We start from the raw sequence: 16215 nt of genomic DNA, 5'->3' as shown, positions 1-16215 counted from the left end.
GGATGAGACTGATACCACCAAAGCAGCTGTTACGATGCTGTTGTGGAAGTTATCCTGGAGACGGCAGGTTACACAAGCCAAGCCCTACACAGAGCGGCGTGCTTGGCGTATAATTCATCAACAAAGCCCTTCAGGAAAAACCTACCCTTTTTCTTTGGTAGTTTGGGTTGGGCGCCACGGCTGTTTTCAGACAAGCGTTGCAGGGTGTGTCTCCCACAAACTCCAACTGGTTGCACCATGGATCTGTATGAAGGCAGCGGTTGTGCAGAACTGCTGAAATAAATGAGAGGACCTGAGACTGTGCTGAGGAGAGGGAGTTGATCAGGCTGGATTTGCAAACAAAGCTCAGCTGCCTGGAGCATGATGGATCAATGACACACATCGCTGCTGGTAGATAACTGGAAAACCTGGACTCAGAGAATTTGTCAAACAGTCTACTGTCTTGATATTTCGGCGGATGACTTTATAGGTCAGGTCACAGAAAATAAGGATATTCAGGAAGGAGAGGAGGTCTGACCAGACTAGGTACAGATACGAAATGTTCTCCATCCTCCCACTGACATTTCTAATCTGCGAGCTGCACGCGACCTTTGCAGGACCTGAAAACTCCCCTGATGAAGACATGAACACATCAACTCTGTCTCTTTGCGTCAGTCACACCTACGCTGCGATGATTGACTTTAATCACTTTAAAGTTCACAGCCGACCCAGACTCCTCCCACCACTGCCAGAGTGTTGTTCTGACCACTTCTGCTGTCCATGCCCTTGTGTTTATCAACCAACACTATCTATAGAACTCCCTGCCATCACCTGCCCATCTTCACCTCATCATCGGCGGCATTTGGTTACCACACCGTGGTTGGTCAAGTGTGCGTACAGACGGTGGCTGTTTTCTGTATATAGAGTTGCAGATGCTAAACAAGCAGCAGCATTTAAAGACGGTCCCAAAATGTAGCTGGAGTTTCAGTTTGCACGGTAAACACTGTAAACACTTTAGTGGTTAAACGGCCTGCAGCCTGTTTATGCACTGCTCCACATCACTGAGGATCTGAAAGGGTGAATATTTTAATTCATTTACAAAGATTATATTAACAATGGAAAAGTGTGACACAGATCTTATTTAATGATGATGACAAATCAGGTCCCGCGACATAACACTTAATGTCGCCTTTGTTATTTGGTTTTAAAGAGCTTTGGCAGCAGACTTTAGTTGCTTGTGAGAGACTTCATAACCATCAGTAATGAAGAAGCGGCATTAACATGGTGTTTTGGCACTTCCGGTCCTTTGATTTGTGTGAAGCTGTAAAATGACTGCACAGCAACAGCCACACGTCGATATTGTGTGTGTGTGCATCTGAGGACGGGTTTAAATTGTATGTAACCCAGGCACTGCAGAGATGACCACAGCCAGTGATGCTGTCCAGACCACAGACAGATACCACTGTGTGTGTGTGTGTGTGTGTGTGTGTGTGTGTGTGTGTGTGTGTGTGTGTGCGTGCACACCTCAACTTGAGACAAAACAGAGCTACAGTAGTAAGCCAGGCACGAGACCAAGTAATATTCCATTTCGTTGTGTTCATGTCGGCCGCAAGGTTGTAGGTTTCTCACAGCCGTAAAATGATTAAAGAGGTTCAACCACAGCATGAAAAGTAGTTTACTTTTTAAAGCAGAGCACTTCTTGGAACGTCTATAATTAACCCATTCAGTCCATCATCTGAGCACTGGAAGTGTCATAGTTAGACGGTTCACTTATTGCCTGGTTCACCAGTTTCTTTCTTCACACCACAAAAAAGATTCTCATGAGGTTGGCATGTGTATGTGTGTGTGTATATGTGTGTGTGTTATTGAGTAATAATGTAAAGGAAGGTTTGATCATATATTGGTTACAATTCACACAATTAAGTCCATCCTTTTCATTCTTACTCTATAACTTCCTCACACAAACACACACACACACACACACACACACACACACACACACACACATACACCCACACAGATGCAATCATCTCTGTCTCTTGCGTCTTTGCTTCTTTTGGCATCCTTCAGGAACACGTTCATGCTCCAAGTCCTGCTATTAATAAAGATATTTAAGCCAAACATGCCTCACACATTGATGGTTTTAGTTTGTCTTTCAGTAAAAGACTTTGGCATCAGACTTGTTTAATGGAATATTAGCCTTCCAACTACTGAATATTAAGATTGCACTTAAACAACTAAATACAGTTAATATACCATAGAAGTTTATTCCTGCTCAGTGAAATTAATTTCAAAATTCTCTGTCTAAGGAAGGCTGGGGGAGTTTCAGTCGAGCATATGTGTTACTCTTATATGTGTCACCTGCTGAGTGTTCATGCTCTGGAAAACTAATCGATGCCTGGAAGAGGAAAAATCACTTGGACTTTTGGTCTATAAATCATTTCTGAGACATAATTAGGAATATGCACAAACAGTATTTGCCTCTTAGAAATCCTGTTGTTATCTCTCTCTCTCTCTCTCACACACACACACACACACACACACACACACACACTCTTGCTCTCTCTCTCTCTCTCTCTCTCTCTCTCTCTCTCCTGTCACACAGGAGTCAGTATTTACTGTAAATACTTGTCTGTTTTATTATATAGAAGTTCTGCTCAAGCAGCTGCACTTGATGTCACAAAAGACAGTTCAGGAAATAACTTTCAATCTTGGCACACACACACACACACACACACACACACACACACACATGTAGACTGCTGGCTGTGCTCATGTTAATGTACAACAGCTGGGCACAGATTAAGCCCAAGACGCAAGTGTGAAGGCATGTAGCCGCAATGTTTTTCTTTGGCGTGCTTCTGTGCGCTTCAGCAGAGACGGTATTTACAGGGAGATCATACATAAATATGTTTGATATCTCACCTTCAAGCATGTTGTCTTTCTTCTGTGTTAATTATACACTTGTGTGGGAACTAATGAATGATAATAACAGAGGAAGCACTCCGCTGCCGTCTTGCTGCTCCTCAGCGACACGTCGGCCAGCTGTTGGTGTCTGGAATGACTAAAATGATGAACTAAGTCATTCATCAGGGTATTATTGACCTCTCTCCTCTTTCAATGGGACTGTCTTTTGTGATTTACGCAAAACTTTATGAAACAATAGCTCTGAAGTGTGTGTGGCTCTTTCTCTTTCTGTAAAAATAAGAAAGGAAAAGGGACGTATTTATGTATAAGGATATATACTTTAATCTGGAAGTTGTTGCAGAAATAGGGGACGATCTTGTCGTGGGCTGCACGTGGATTTGGTCTTTGGCTCACATCTCCAGGTGGGAAGTGTATGCGCTTGTCTGTGTGTGTGTGCGTGTGTGTTTGTGTGTGTATTTGGCAAGAGACTTGATTAAGCCAAAACAAAGTGATGTTTTGGACACTGAAATGTTCCAGCTGCCTGATATACACAAACTCCTGTCAGCATCTTCTTATTCTTGCTGTTAGCTTATTATAATATTATTCTTATTATTCATTATAGTTTTGTGGTACAGCAGGACAACGTGGCAAAAGGCCCACACATTTTATACACATAAGGAACACAGAGAGGCATTGGCAAACCTTGAATAAACCTTGAATGATTGATGCTATTTAAGCATATCAACTATGATATGAGAAACCAAGTGACTGCCAGACAAAGTTCAACTGTTCTTATTATAATCAACCAATTTTTAAATATTATCTCAGTGGACGGTGATGTGGAGCGTCCTACCACACTGTGAGACTCAGAACAGATGCTGTGCACACCATGCCCAGGCAGTCCTCACGCTCACACACACATTGTGCATATTTCGTTGATTCACTCAATCATAGGCAAGTATGTTACACACGTTCCACATAAACACATGAGATTGTGCACAGTTTCCTGTCCAATCACACATCAAAGAGGGCTCCTGGACCAGAGCTTTTCATCTGGTTAAATGGGTGTCATTCTGGCACACGTTTCTCCCATCTCCCTCCATCAGTAAGCAACCACTTAATGCTATCGGTAATTATCCATTTTATCTGGAGACCATCAGCTTGGCTGATTAGGACATTCCTGTCTTGTCCGTGCTTTTGGAATGTCTGAATATCTGCAGCTTGTTAAAATGCTGGCGCTCGCCACGCACCACTTCCTGTATTTTTAATCACATTTTTTTGTGCATCCATTTTATTTGGTGTTGTTTTATTCCTTTTTTCTTTACAATGATATCAACTATTCGCAGTTACAGATGAAATGTTTGCGTTTTTTCCAACCACTAATTTACTTTACACATTCGGGCCAAAAACTGCTGTTCTCCTGGTCTGAGCCAACTACAGCTCCAGAGCCTGAGTACTTCATGACCTTGGATAGAAACTCAGCTGTCCTTGTTGAAAATAAATCGCTTCGTTTATCACACACACATTTGCTTCCTCCAGAGATGTTAAACTCTTAAAGCGAGCGTCCATCTCAGTGACAACGTGCAGTTGTGCCAGCAGCATCCGGCCTGTACAGAGAAAAGTCGTACAGCCAGCATGACCTGGCAGCCAATATTTCACTGCAAAACCAAAGCAAAAGAGAGTCTGGTGCGTGCACTCGGGAAGATGACTGCAGCCAATTACACATCTCATGCCAATGCAAAGCAATTCCCTCAACTTCCCTCCCCCTCAAGCAGTATTTTTCAGTTTGATGGAGTTAGCTTAAGTAAGCCAGTTAGACACAGACAATTATTCTTTTTTCTATCTAAAATGGCAAATTTCCTCTGAAATGGCTGCAGTCTATGTCCTTGTCTGTGAGCAATCTCACCTCTCTCATCCTTCCATCATCTGGTCTGTTCTGGTGATAGAAAACCTCCTGTTTTTGAAAATATTCCATCCCTACATGCCTGCTGTTAATGTCAGAACGGCCCAGTAGTCTGCCCTTTATCCTCCTTGTGATCTTCCACCTGCAGTTTTCTTATTCTGAAATCAAAATGTGTTTCTTGTCGGAGCCGTTGTGAGTTCCCAACATGGCCACGCTTGCTCCAAGGCTTTGAGATGTCACTCCTCCATTTACTGCAGACTGAACTATGGAGAACCAGACTTCAGGGAGTTGATAATAAATGTACAATCAAAGCACAGTTTTTGACATGCAAATGCATCTTTCTTTACGGATTTGCTTTATTGTTCTAGAATAAGTGAAGAATAAAGAGGCATCGACAGTAGGAAGTGATCTCTTTAGTACCTGCAGGCTTACTGCGCTGCTTTCACACTCCTTTTAAAGAGCCTGTGCTTTTAATACATCATGCATGACATTTGTTACTTTAAGTTTTTAAGTAAACGCACTTGGAATTTCTACTTAAGTAAAATTAATCATATGAAATGTCCCATTATAATTCCCCATAAAACATGACAAATTTCATAATGCCCCTAACAGGAACATCTGGTAATGCAAGCAGATCATAATTAACTTTCATTAGTTGTCACTCAATTGCACAAAAATTCAGTGAAGATATGTGATACAAATACAGTGAACATTTAAAACCCAGGGATATTTGAACTTTTAGGCCTGTGGTTCAGAACAAGAAACATCTGTAACAACAAGACATATATAATCACACTGACATCAGATAAATAAAAAACAAGACAGAAAAACGAGTAAAATAAACACGCCGATTGCAGACTTGAGCCCTGTAAATGAAGCCTCTGTGCCTCTCATGTCGGCTACAACCTGAAGCCTAAAGAGTGGAGGTCAGGAAGCAGCACAGATGGGGCCATGTGGGCTGATACATGCAGTGACGCACTCAATTGCAACATGAACTGAGTGCATATTAACATCTCATTTGCATATCTGTGCCTGTTTATGCATTCGCTGTTCCCAACACCTTCCTGAGGCGTAACCAGTGCTGAGGAAGATTCCCAGGCTCTGCAGTGGGAGAACTGGTCGGCCATCTGTTGCTGCAGGACTCCAGCAACAGATCCTTCATTCGCCTCACATCTTCGTCTGTGCTCAGCATCACTTTTGCAGTTCATCATTCGCTCCATATAAGAAGAGATTTCTCAGTGGAGAAATTTGGTCGCAGCGCATCATAAATACAGCAATAAAGTCAGTAATTACAGATACAGCAGCGGCAAATCTAACGGAAATATACCGTACTCAGCTGTGAACATGGCAAGGAGAGGCACAAAAGTAACACTGAAAAATGAAGACTAGATTATTTAAATAATAGAACCACTGAGACGTGAAGCAATTACAGCGAGATATTGCTGTTTCATTAAGTCTTTCTTACTTTTCAAATCATTTCAACTTTATTTATATAACGTCTGTAAAAATCAGAATAGTTTCTAAGCGCTTTACAGAGCCTGACTCCCAACAAGCAACAGTGGGCAGAAAAATCTCCCCTATAACAGGAAGAAACCTTGAGCAGGACCAGATTCTTCTCCTGATGGCCTGCTGGGTAAAGAAGGAGGAGGAGAATATTCCCTCAAATATTGCTATTATAAATATTGCTAAATCCACCTTAAAAGTAGCCTTCACACATTAACTAAATAGCCTATAATTTATTTTTAATGCCAAAGGATTCCAATGTTCCTCAGCTTTAATTGTTGCAGGAATGAAATGTTTATATTTAGCCTGGTGTTTCTCTAGAACTTCAACACCCTACTGGCTTAGTTTTGAGATGGTATTTCAAGCTCGTATTGCTTCAGTGAAACTGATATTTTAAAGTGCTGCCCTGTTTGATGCCACAAACGCAGATATTTTGGACGCCACGTTAAGAAGGCTTCTAGCTGTGGTGGTGATGGTTTTACAATACCAATATTTATTTTGGAAACTGGGTTGGAAGGGTGTTGTTTGCTACATTGAGTAACAGAACATTGCAATCCATTCTTTTGAGCTCAGCGGGAATGCAGTACTGAAAATGTGTCTCGTGTTTAGCTGAGTTCCCTAAGCTAACCCGCTCTGAAACGTACCGCCGAGTTCTTCGTAATGAGCATCTGCTGCTGAACCAGAGCTGAGAGGCTTTATCAAGGATGCTTGCTGAGCCCAGTGGATTTCCTGGAGCACAACAAGTCTAATGCCCTCTTAGTCAGCACCCACACAATACTGCTGTCTTGGCTAAATAGGAGCAGGCGCTTTTAGACCTGAACAAGAGATGATAAGGAAATATTGTCATTACAGTTGCACAAGCTCAAGTCCAGCTGCAAAATAAAAGCCTCAAAATCAAATTGTGTTTAAAGAGGACCCTTTGGACAGAAGGTTGACAGTTAGGGCGTCATTAGGGTTCAAATCAGAACAGAATACAGTGACACAGCGTGGCCCTCGGGATAGTTCAGTTGATTGACCCGACTCACCAGGCCAGAAAATAAGAACTCCATGAGCATTTCTTGCACCCACCCCCCCACCCACACGCACACACACACACACACAACACACACACACACACACACTGCATCAGGCACAACTCTGCAGCAATTTACCTTTGCCTTTCTTTAACAGTGGGATTCACAGAAGCACAGCTGCACGTGCTTTCTGCTCAAAGATATTAGAAAATGAACTTGTTGATGTGCTCATAATGTAAAAAATGTGATTAATCAGAGAGAAACTAACACAGTAAGTCTAATGAACTCAGGGGCCTCTGCACAACAGCTGGATTAGACCCTTTGGAAACTCTGACCAACCGAGATTTAATCTCTATCTTTCCAAATATTTGCCTTGAAACACACTGGAAAGACAGCAGGAGGGTCCATCCAGTCTGAACAGCACGTCCTCGCGCTCGTGCAAACTCTCCATGCCAGCAAAGACCAGGAGCCATTCACATACTGTAAATGGTAAACACACGCGCGTTGGCTCGTCCTGTCCACCAGCCTCTCGTCCGTCACGGACACATCTGAGACTGGTCTCCAAAGTGAAATTAGAGGTGTGTTTACATCCGCTGATCAAATTATGAGTGATGTATAAGTGTGTGTGTGCTCACTGTTTGTAAGACCTCAGCGCCGATGCACTAAAGCTAAACTGCTGGCAGGTTGTTGAATATGTGACTGATGTAGGCAGGAAAGGAGCTGGTGACTGGTCTTAATGGATCTGAGAGAGGATGGGTGTGTTGATGTGTACGATCCCACAACAGTACCAGAAACCTATAACAGTGGAATACACACCATGGATCATATGTGCCTTTGCATTCCTTCTCTCTCTCTCTTTTATTTGCGCTCTCTCTCTCTCTCTCTGTTTCTCTCTCTCTCTCACTTGTTCTTTGAACAGTTTACCGAACAGGAGTCTCAAGGCTACTACAGGAAACATTTGTACTTCACATCATGAGTGTGCGTGTGCATATGTGTGTGTGCATGTCTGTGTGTGTGCATATGCGTGTCTGTGTGTGCGTGTCTGTGTGTGTGTGTGTGGTGTGTGTGTGTGTGTGTGTGTGTGTGTCCGTATAGCTTTTATCGTTCTTCAACAATGCGTCAGTTTGTGTCAGGCACACACACTTTCAAACACACACCATTCTGACTTTACTCACACACATCAACAGTTCTCTTTGCATCCCACATCATGGAAAATTGGCTCCTGACCGATATATTTTTTTCTTGCCACCAGCTCCCAAACTTTATTATCCTTCTGTCTCGTCTCTCTTTTACTCTCTTGATCAAAATAATCTGTTGCAGGTTCCACCGCACACACACACACACACACACACCACACACACACACACACACACACACACACACACACTTTCTTTATATATAAATGTGTGTCATTTATTGGAATTGTCTACTTTTATAATATAATATGTGTTGTGTTGTTGCTACATTACAATTTGGAGAACTGACAGTAATGGAATAATAAATGTTTCAGTGAAATTAACAGATTTAAGATGCAAACAGGCGCCCAAACTGACCAGATGTGCAGGTTTTGCATATCTGGATACATTTGTAAGATCTGTCATATAATCCATCTCCATTCTCATGCATGCCTGTATGCTTCGTTATTATTACGTGTTTTATTTGGTGAAAATGGATTTTCACCAGTTTCCTGACAGCAGCTCATACTGACGGGGAATCAGAACACAATGAAAGCTTTACTTTTGCCCAGCCTGTGCAACACTTGGCCTGGTTGTGTTTGGTCAAGCGGTTGCTTAGAAATAAAACTAGGTCCGCTGGCTCCTCTTTATCAGCCTTGTAATCTTTCCTTCTTTCTGTCATCTCTTCTTCCTCTCTATCTGAACGTATGCTTGGTCCTCCTTCAATCAGGTAAAATAAAGCTGTGATAAAGAGGAAACTAATGATGAGGGAATAAGAACTCCTCTCACCCTTGCTTCCCTGATCTTTCCTCTTTCCAATATTGAAGAACTTAAACCCCTTTGCCCTCTCTCTTCTATTTCAAATCTTCATTTGTGACGCTTCCCCGTCTGTTTCTGTGTCTCTTTTTCAGTTTCCGTCTCGTGCTCTCTTTCTGTTCCTCCCTCTGCCTTGATTGAAAGGTTATGTACAGTTGGCACAGAAAGAAAGGAGAAGCTAGATAATGATAGCAGACGGCATTGTGTGGAAAACCCTGACCTCTTCCACACGAAACTCTTCACCCACATACAGCCAACACTGTCTCCCTCCCACTCAGATACTTTCTTCATATTAAGCGCACACAGAACACACTTTCATACATGTGCTGTCAAGATACAATTCCTGATAGACTGTCAGGGAATGCTTTTACACACATCTTACATATTTCTTCTTGATGGATGTAATATAACCTAGGAAAACAAACTACCAGATCCTGAGGTCGGTATTTCCAGCGGCTTTGTTTCATGTGTGTTTTGTCCGTGTCTAAATTGGTTCTTCAGGCTTGGTGTTCCATGCGCTGTTCCCGCTCTGATTTATGGCACATAGGAAGCACATCAGCCACGGTGCAGGAGAAATATTTCAATTTTCTCTGTGAAAAATCTTGAAAGCATCTTGTCACATCTGCGTATGTCGACTTCGGAGAATGACCCAAACGCAGGGGGCTCAGGCAATTTTGACGACTGTTTAGACAATGATTTGAGTGCATCAGAGGACCTGGAACTACTTGTGGAAGATATTTGACTTTGTTTCACTTCACACGATTGCAGATGGGGGCCAGAACACCGGAGAACTTCCAGGGTGTAATAAATAAACTTCCAAATGGTCAATACATGTTTTATATACAATTCATATTTATGGAAATGCAAATATGAAAGCTTTAGTGTGATGTGCTTCTTTTCAACTTATGCGTCATCAAGCTGTAGCTCCCAGAGGAGATGATTACGCACATGCGCTCCCCCACACCGTGGTCTCCAGCTTTTCAAGCATCAGTCATGTAGGATTTAATGAAGGGTCCTTGGGTCATCGCTCAGCATTAAGCCACAGACAGTTCCCCCACATGCACCTTGATGGGCACGCTCACACCGAGCTGATCGAGCAGTCTCATACACCTTCTGCATCCATGTTGAAATGCACTGAAACGTCAATTTCAGCAGAAAGCGTAGGCAAGGACGCAAACACCTGAAAGAGAATGGCTGTTTCTGACACGATGCTTCAAGGTCTCTGAACACAGGATTATAGCCTCTACTCGGCACATTCAGAACTCCACCGCTTGTTCTTTGTTCAGCCTCTCAATGTTTTATAACATGAAACATTAAAATGCCTCAATATAAAGCACAGATTTTGAGTGCAAACCTTTTAAAAACGTTTGGAATTGGACAAAACCGCAGAGAATTATTCAGTATTCCTTTAAGATTACTGCTATTATTGCTGTCTTACTTAATTTTTGCATAGCACATCTGTATGCAGGAGACGGTACACGAACATTTATGAGAAGGCAGAAGAAGACATTCAGGCAGGGAAAAACTGTTAAAATGCATAATAGATGCAAGGTCAGTGTGAAATATTGAGCCCTTACAATCACAGCGCACATCTAACCCAGCATTCATCCACTGCTCCTTTTAACTGCTGCCCCATGCTGCGTCTGGAGGAGAGCAGAGCTGTCAGATGCAGATGTGTGCAGGATGTTTACCACCTGCTGTCCTCCGCCGTCACTGTCACTAAGCCACATTCATACATGCGTGCACACACCTTCCCACCCTTTATTCTTCGCAGGTCCTGCAGAAGGTACATTTTGGCATCAATCACAGAGAAAATGGGAAACAAGTGAGCATGAAAGTGTCCAGGGACAGTAGAAGGGAAAGAGCATAAAGGCTGGATGAAAATACGGCAGAAATGAGCCAGAGAGATCTCTCCATGTGAGAAAGGAGCAACTATTCAAATGTTTCCATGTAAGAATGGAGAGAGGGTCAGGTTGGACACCAGTGAGGATTTTGCCAGGATTTCCTTAATGTTTTGCCCTCAGGCAAAAATATTTGATAGAAAACAGTTTATAGTTTTCCAACATCACCTCAATTATATTAAATTTCACATTATCAGTAAGTAATACTGTTAAAATTGAATCAGTCTAATGATTACAGTTTTAAATGGCTTTATCTTTGTGGGAAGTTATTGAATCATCTCTTTATCTGTGTTCTTTCAGGTTCATCCTGGTGTTTGGATGTCTGGTTCTGTCTGTGTTTTCAACCATTCCTGCCCACCAGGAATTTTCTTCCCACTGCCTCCTCATCCTGGTAGCAAACACACACGTGCATTCATACACACACACAGCAGTGCTGGTTGCTGGGAAATGAAAAGGATCCCTGTTGGATTGTGACACTCACACACACATGACAATAATCAGGCTTTGTTTACTGAAGTGCCACAGGAAGTCAAGACAGAGGCACTAGCACAACAGATGAACTAGCACAAGCAGCTGGAACAAAAACATTATTCATTCATTATTCTTTAGAAATCACACATGCACTTTTTCTGCCAGGAATTTGATGTGAAAAGTTTTACAATTGAGAAATTCTGGTAGTTGAATCATAGCAACTGGACTGATTTCCATGAAGATGTTTCACCTCTCATCTAAGAAGCTTTATCAGTTCTAACTGATTGTTGAGGAGTTCCAGATACTTCTACTCTTCAGGAGCCATTAACACATTTAAAACTTCAGTCACCTGGATGCTGGTTGCTCCCCACTCATTATGTAGGTCGTCGAAACTTCCTATGACACAATGGGGTTTGTTAGCAGACACGTGTGAATGGTCTCTTCTCCTCCAGGGGATGATTTTTAAAACTGTATTGTAAACAGGTGATAGATGATGTCCCAGACCCCCACCTCTGTTTAAAGATGGTATTTCCAATTTGACATGGATGCCTTCTTTCACTCCTCTCTTGAACCATCTATCTTCACTGGCCAAAACCTGTACATCATTGTCCTCAAACAAGTGCTCTCTGAAGTCAGACAGGTGAACTGCTGAGTCCTGGCCTGAGGAGTTGGCTCTTCTATGTTGGGCCATGCGCTTGTGAAGCGGTTGTTTGGTCCCCCCAATGCACAGGTCTGGGCATTCTTTGCTGCACTGGAGTACATACACTACGTTACTCTGTTTGTGTCTTAGTGTTTTGTCCTTTGGGTGGACGAGCTTCTGCCTCAAGGTGTTGGAGGGCTTGACATGCACCGGGATGTTGTGTTTGTTGAAAATCCTTCTAAGCTTCTCAGAAAGCCCTGCAACATATGGTATGACGATGTTCCGTTTTCTGGCTGATTATTCTCTGTTTCCTCGGAGTTGTCTAGAAGATTTGAGGAAGGACCAGCCAGGGGAGCCTCAGGTTTTGAAGGCTGTCTTGATGTGCTTCTGTTCTTCCTCCTTCTGGTGGGCACATTCTGGATCTGGTGGTGTAAGGTTCTGATGACATCTAGCTTGTGTTCCAGTGGGTGGTGGGGGTCCAAAAGAAGGTATTAGTCTGTGTGGGTGGGTTTTCTGTAGATCTTGATGTTCAGGCTCCCATCTCCTTCGATGTGCACACGGCACAGTCCCAGAAGGCCAGAGCTGATCCTCTGACATCTTCACGGGAGAAGGCTTCTACCTCCAGTGTTCTGACCTTGATCCATGTGTGGTCCATATACCTATACCAGTGGCTGGGAGCGGTTCCTGTGAAGGAGGTCAAGGCTCTGCTCTCCCCTTCCTCCATGTATAAATTGGCTACTATAGGCGATACGGATGAGCTCATGGCACAGCCATGTTTCTGTCTGTAGAAACATCCCTGAAACGGGAAATAGGTGGTCATTAGGCAGAGATCCAGTGCGCAAATATGGTCCGGAGTGAGACTCACCCTGGCCGCTATCCTGTAGAAGGATAAAACTTCTTTACAGTTTTAGCTGCTCCTGTGGTGGCATCATGTTACTTCATTTAACTCAAACAGTCCAGTTGCTATGATTCAACTACCAGAATTACCATGACCTTGATGACTGAGAACCTTCACAGACATACAATTTAGAACGTTTTTAAGGGGTTTTTGGAATTGTTTTTGGAAGAAATTACTCTCATTGATCTCTCCATTCCAACAATAAGATGCTCGAGATCGAAATGTATCCGGCACATTTTGGGATTAATCAGGGTTAATCCCCAACTAACCCATGATTAACCTGACAGCCCTGCTTTTCTTGGTATTGTCTTCCATTGTGTTCCATTGTTTTCTCATTTGATGTTGTTTTGTGTGGGTTGTGTTGCAGGAGTTTGTAATGATCGTAGTTTTTGGTCTGGAGTACATCATCAGGATCTGGAGCGCTGGCTGCTGCTGCCGCTACCGAGGCTGGCAGGGACGTCTCCGTTTTGCCAGGAAGCCTTTTTGTGTTATAGGTAGGATGCTGTGTGTGTGTGTGTGTGTGTGTGTGTGAGAGAGAGAGAGAGAGAAAGAGAGTGCCTGCTGTCATTCTCATGACACATAAAATCAAACAAAAACTCACCTGTTCCTGTGAAATGAGCTGTAAACTTTTCGTTAACCCCACAGACATCATTGTGCTCATCGCTTCCGTTGCTGTGGTTTCAGCCGGTAGTCAGGGTAACATCTTTGCGACCTCTGCGCTACGTAGCCTCCGATTCCTTCAGATCCTGCGCATGGTGCGCATGGACCGCAGGGGGGGCACGTGGAAGCTGCTGGGATCTGTGGTGTATGCACACAGTAAGGTAGGACTTCATAAACCACATCTGTACAGCTGTAGATTCACAATAATAACAACAGGCCAGAAAAAGGAGGAGAGCCAGAGGGACAGATTGACTGTGTGGCACCAAACATACATCAGCAGTAAGCAGGCTCCTTTAATACAGGCACACAGCGGAGATTTTTCACCATAATGGAACTAGAGCGAGTAGATTGTAGGGCTCAGGGGTTTCCATGGTGATGAATGAAATACTTATCAATACTGCAAATTACTGCAAAATACCTCCAGCTAAAGACATCTGGAGGGGAAGGTTCAGATATTCGTACAATGACTGTTTGACTGCGTCAATACTGTGTTGGTGCGCCCTGCAGGAGCTGGTGACTGCCTGGTACATCGGCTTCCTGGTGCTCATCTTCTCCTCGTTCCTGGTTTATCTGGTGGAGAAAGAATTCAACAAGGACTTTGCCACCTATGCCGATGCTCTGTGGTGGGGAACGGTGAGTCAGGTCATTCTTTTTGTACAAAATGGAAGAAAAGGTGATTTGACAATACAGAAATGCAGAGAGAGAGCAGGGAGGGGAAGAGGGGGAAGCTTTGAAGTTTATTTTCTGGTAAATAAAATACAACCTTGTACACTCGTCTCTCCAATAAGGCTCTTAGACCGCAGGATGAAAGCATCGGAGGCTGAACAGATGTTTTAAAAGGATGGGGACACATTTTAATTAAAGTCTTTGGGGTTACAGAAAAGTTAAATAGCTGAAAGTTCGAATAAAGTGTTCCGCAACCATTCTAGAACATTTGGAACTCTTTTCAAGCATGGCCATAACCAACTCTTTTCTAATAAAAAAAAAACCACCAATGCCAGTGCCTTTGTTATTTGTCAATAGTGATGTAATTGCATTTACAGAACCTGCATCGCCACTCTTGGATAACTGCTCTGCACTATTTCTTCCCACTCAAGCACAATATAACTTCAGAACTGTGAAAACAGACAGTGCAGGAACATTAAATGATTTAATCAATAAATTCCATTTCCTTCTGCTGTCAGGTGAGACTCTTTGGGTGATAGCACACTCTGTTATCATTTGCTTTGTCCTTGTACTCTCTTTCCGGTAAATGTGTGTAACCCCAGTTTATAACGCAAAAACAGAAAAAGCATCCCAAAAATCCTACTCACATTGGTGTAGGATTTTTTGGATGCTTTTTCGGCTTCAATACTGAGCATAAATATCAAAAAGTTGTTTGAAAACAGACAGTTATCTAAATGTCCTTAATACAGTGTAATAAGATGTGGTATTTGTGTTGTATTGCTGATTCCTCACAGCTGTGTTGCTCACAAGGTCACTGAGCTAGTTATCCAACTCCCTGGAATGTAGTCAAGGCCACCAAACTGATTTAACAACCAGGCTTCACTGCATGTACAGCCTGTTTTCATTTAATTACACTAATTATAATGTATTTTGTGCTGCTGTTACAATAAGCAGCCATTACTAATGCCCAGTACACACAGTGTGAGTCTAGTAACAGCTGCAACAACCCACATTTATGGACCACCAGGGAGAAATGTTGCACAGATTCTCTCTAGCACTGAAGACGCGTGATGCATGTTTCATAGGCAGGATGGCTTACCTGATTATCGACCTCTGACCCCTTAGATCACTCTTACAACCATTGGTTACGGAGACAAGACCCCGCAGACGTGGACTGGACGGTTATTATCGGCTGGTTTCGCTCTTCTGGGGATCTCCTTCTTTGCTTTACCAGCTGTGAGCAACGCCACACAATAACTCCTTTAAATCTTTGCAAGGGTCCCGTGTGTGTTGATGTCTCGGTGTGTGTATTCCAGGGCATTCTCGGGTCAGGGTTTGCCCTGAAGGTGCAGGAGCAACATCGGCAGAAGCACTTTGAAAAGAGGAGGAACCCGGCTGCCAGCCTCATCCAGGTAGAGACACACAGAGAAGTCTGAATTATCCAACATCGGGTGTGTGTCTGTTCTCTGAAACATCTCTGTTTCTGCTTAACATTAAAAAGAGGGATTTCTTTCCCCTGAAAGTTCAGGGAATGTGCTTGGACAATATTGATCTCAAGCAATCAGAGGGAAGGTGTTTCATGAGAATTTAATGGGAGTTTGTCTCCCCAACCTCAGTGGTATCAGGCCTTGCAGCTGACCGTGAAGAGCATGCGAGGTGCGCCTTCCCCCCACACACACAATA

General features: G+C 43.1%; 1 protein-coding gene across 7 annotated transcripts in view; it reads left to right on the top strand.

The window, feature by feature from the left end:
• kcnq5a (potassium voltage-gated channel, KQT-like subfamily, member 5a) overlaps nt 1-16215 on the top strand; it is a 53420-nt gene that overhangs the window by 21264 nt on the left and 15941 nt on the right. For all 7 annotated transcript variants that reach the window (XM_057046538.1, XM_057046536.1, XM_057046537.1 and 4 more), the window contains exons 2-7: nt 11498-11588; nt 13574-13700; nt 13852-14027; nt 14374-14499; nt 15658-15768; nt 15849-15944. In XM_057046538.1, coding sequence (XP_056902518.1) covers nt 11498-11588; nt 13574-13700; nt 13852-14027; nt 14374-14499; nt 15658-15768; nt 15849-15944 — 727 coding nt within the window. The remainder of the gene's footprint in view (nt 1-11497; nt 11589-13573; nt 13701-13851; nt 14028-14373; nt 14500-15657; nt 15769-15848; nt 15945-16215) is intronic.

The sequence above is a fragment of the Takifugu flavidus genome, chromosome 11 (assembly GCF_003711565.1).
Source record: "Takifugu flavidus isolate HTHZ2018 chromosome 11, ASM371156v2, whole genome shotgun sequence".
Classification (NCBI taxonomy): Eukaryota; Metazoa; Chordata; class Actinopteri; order Tetraodontiformes; family Tetraodontidae; genus Takifugu; species Takifugu flavidus.
This window is presented reverse-complemented; position numbering and strand designations above follow the sequence as displayed.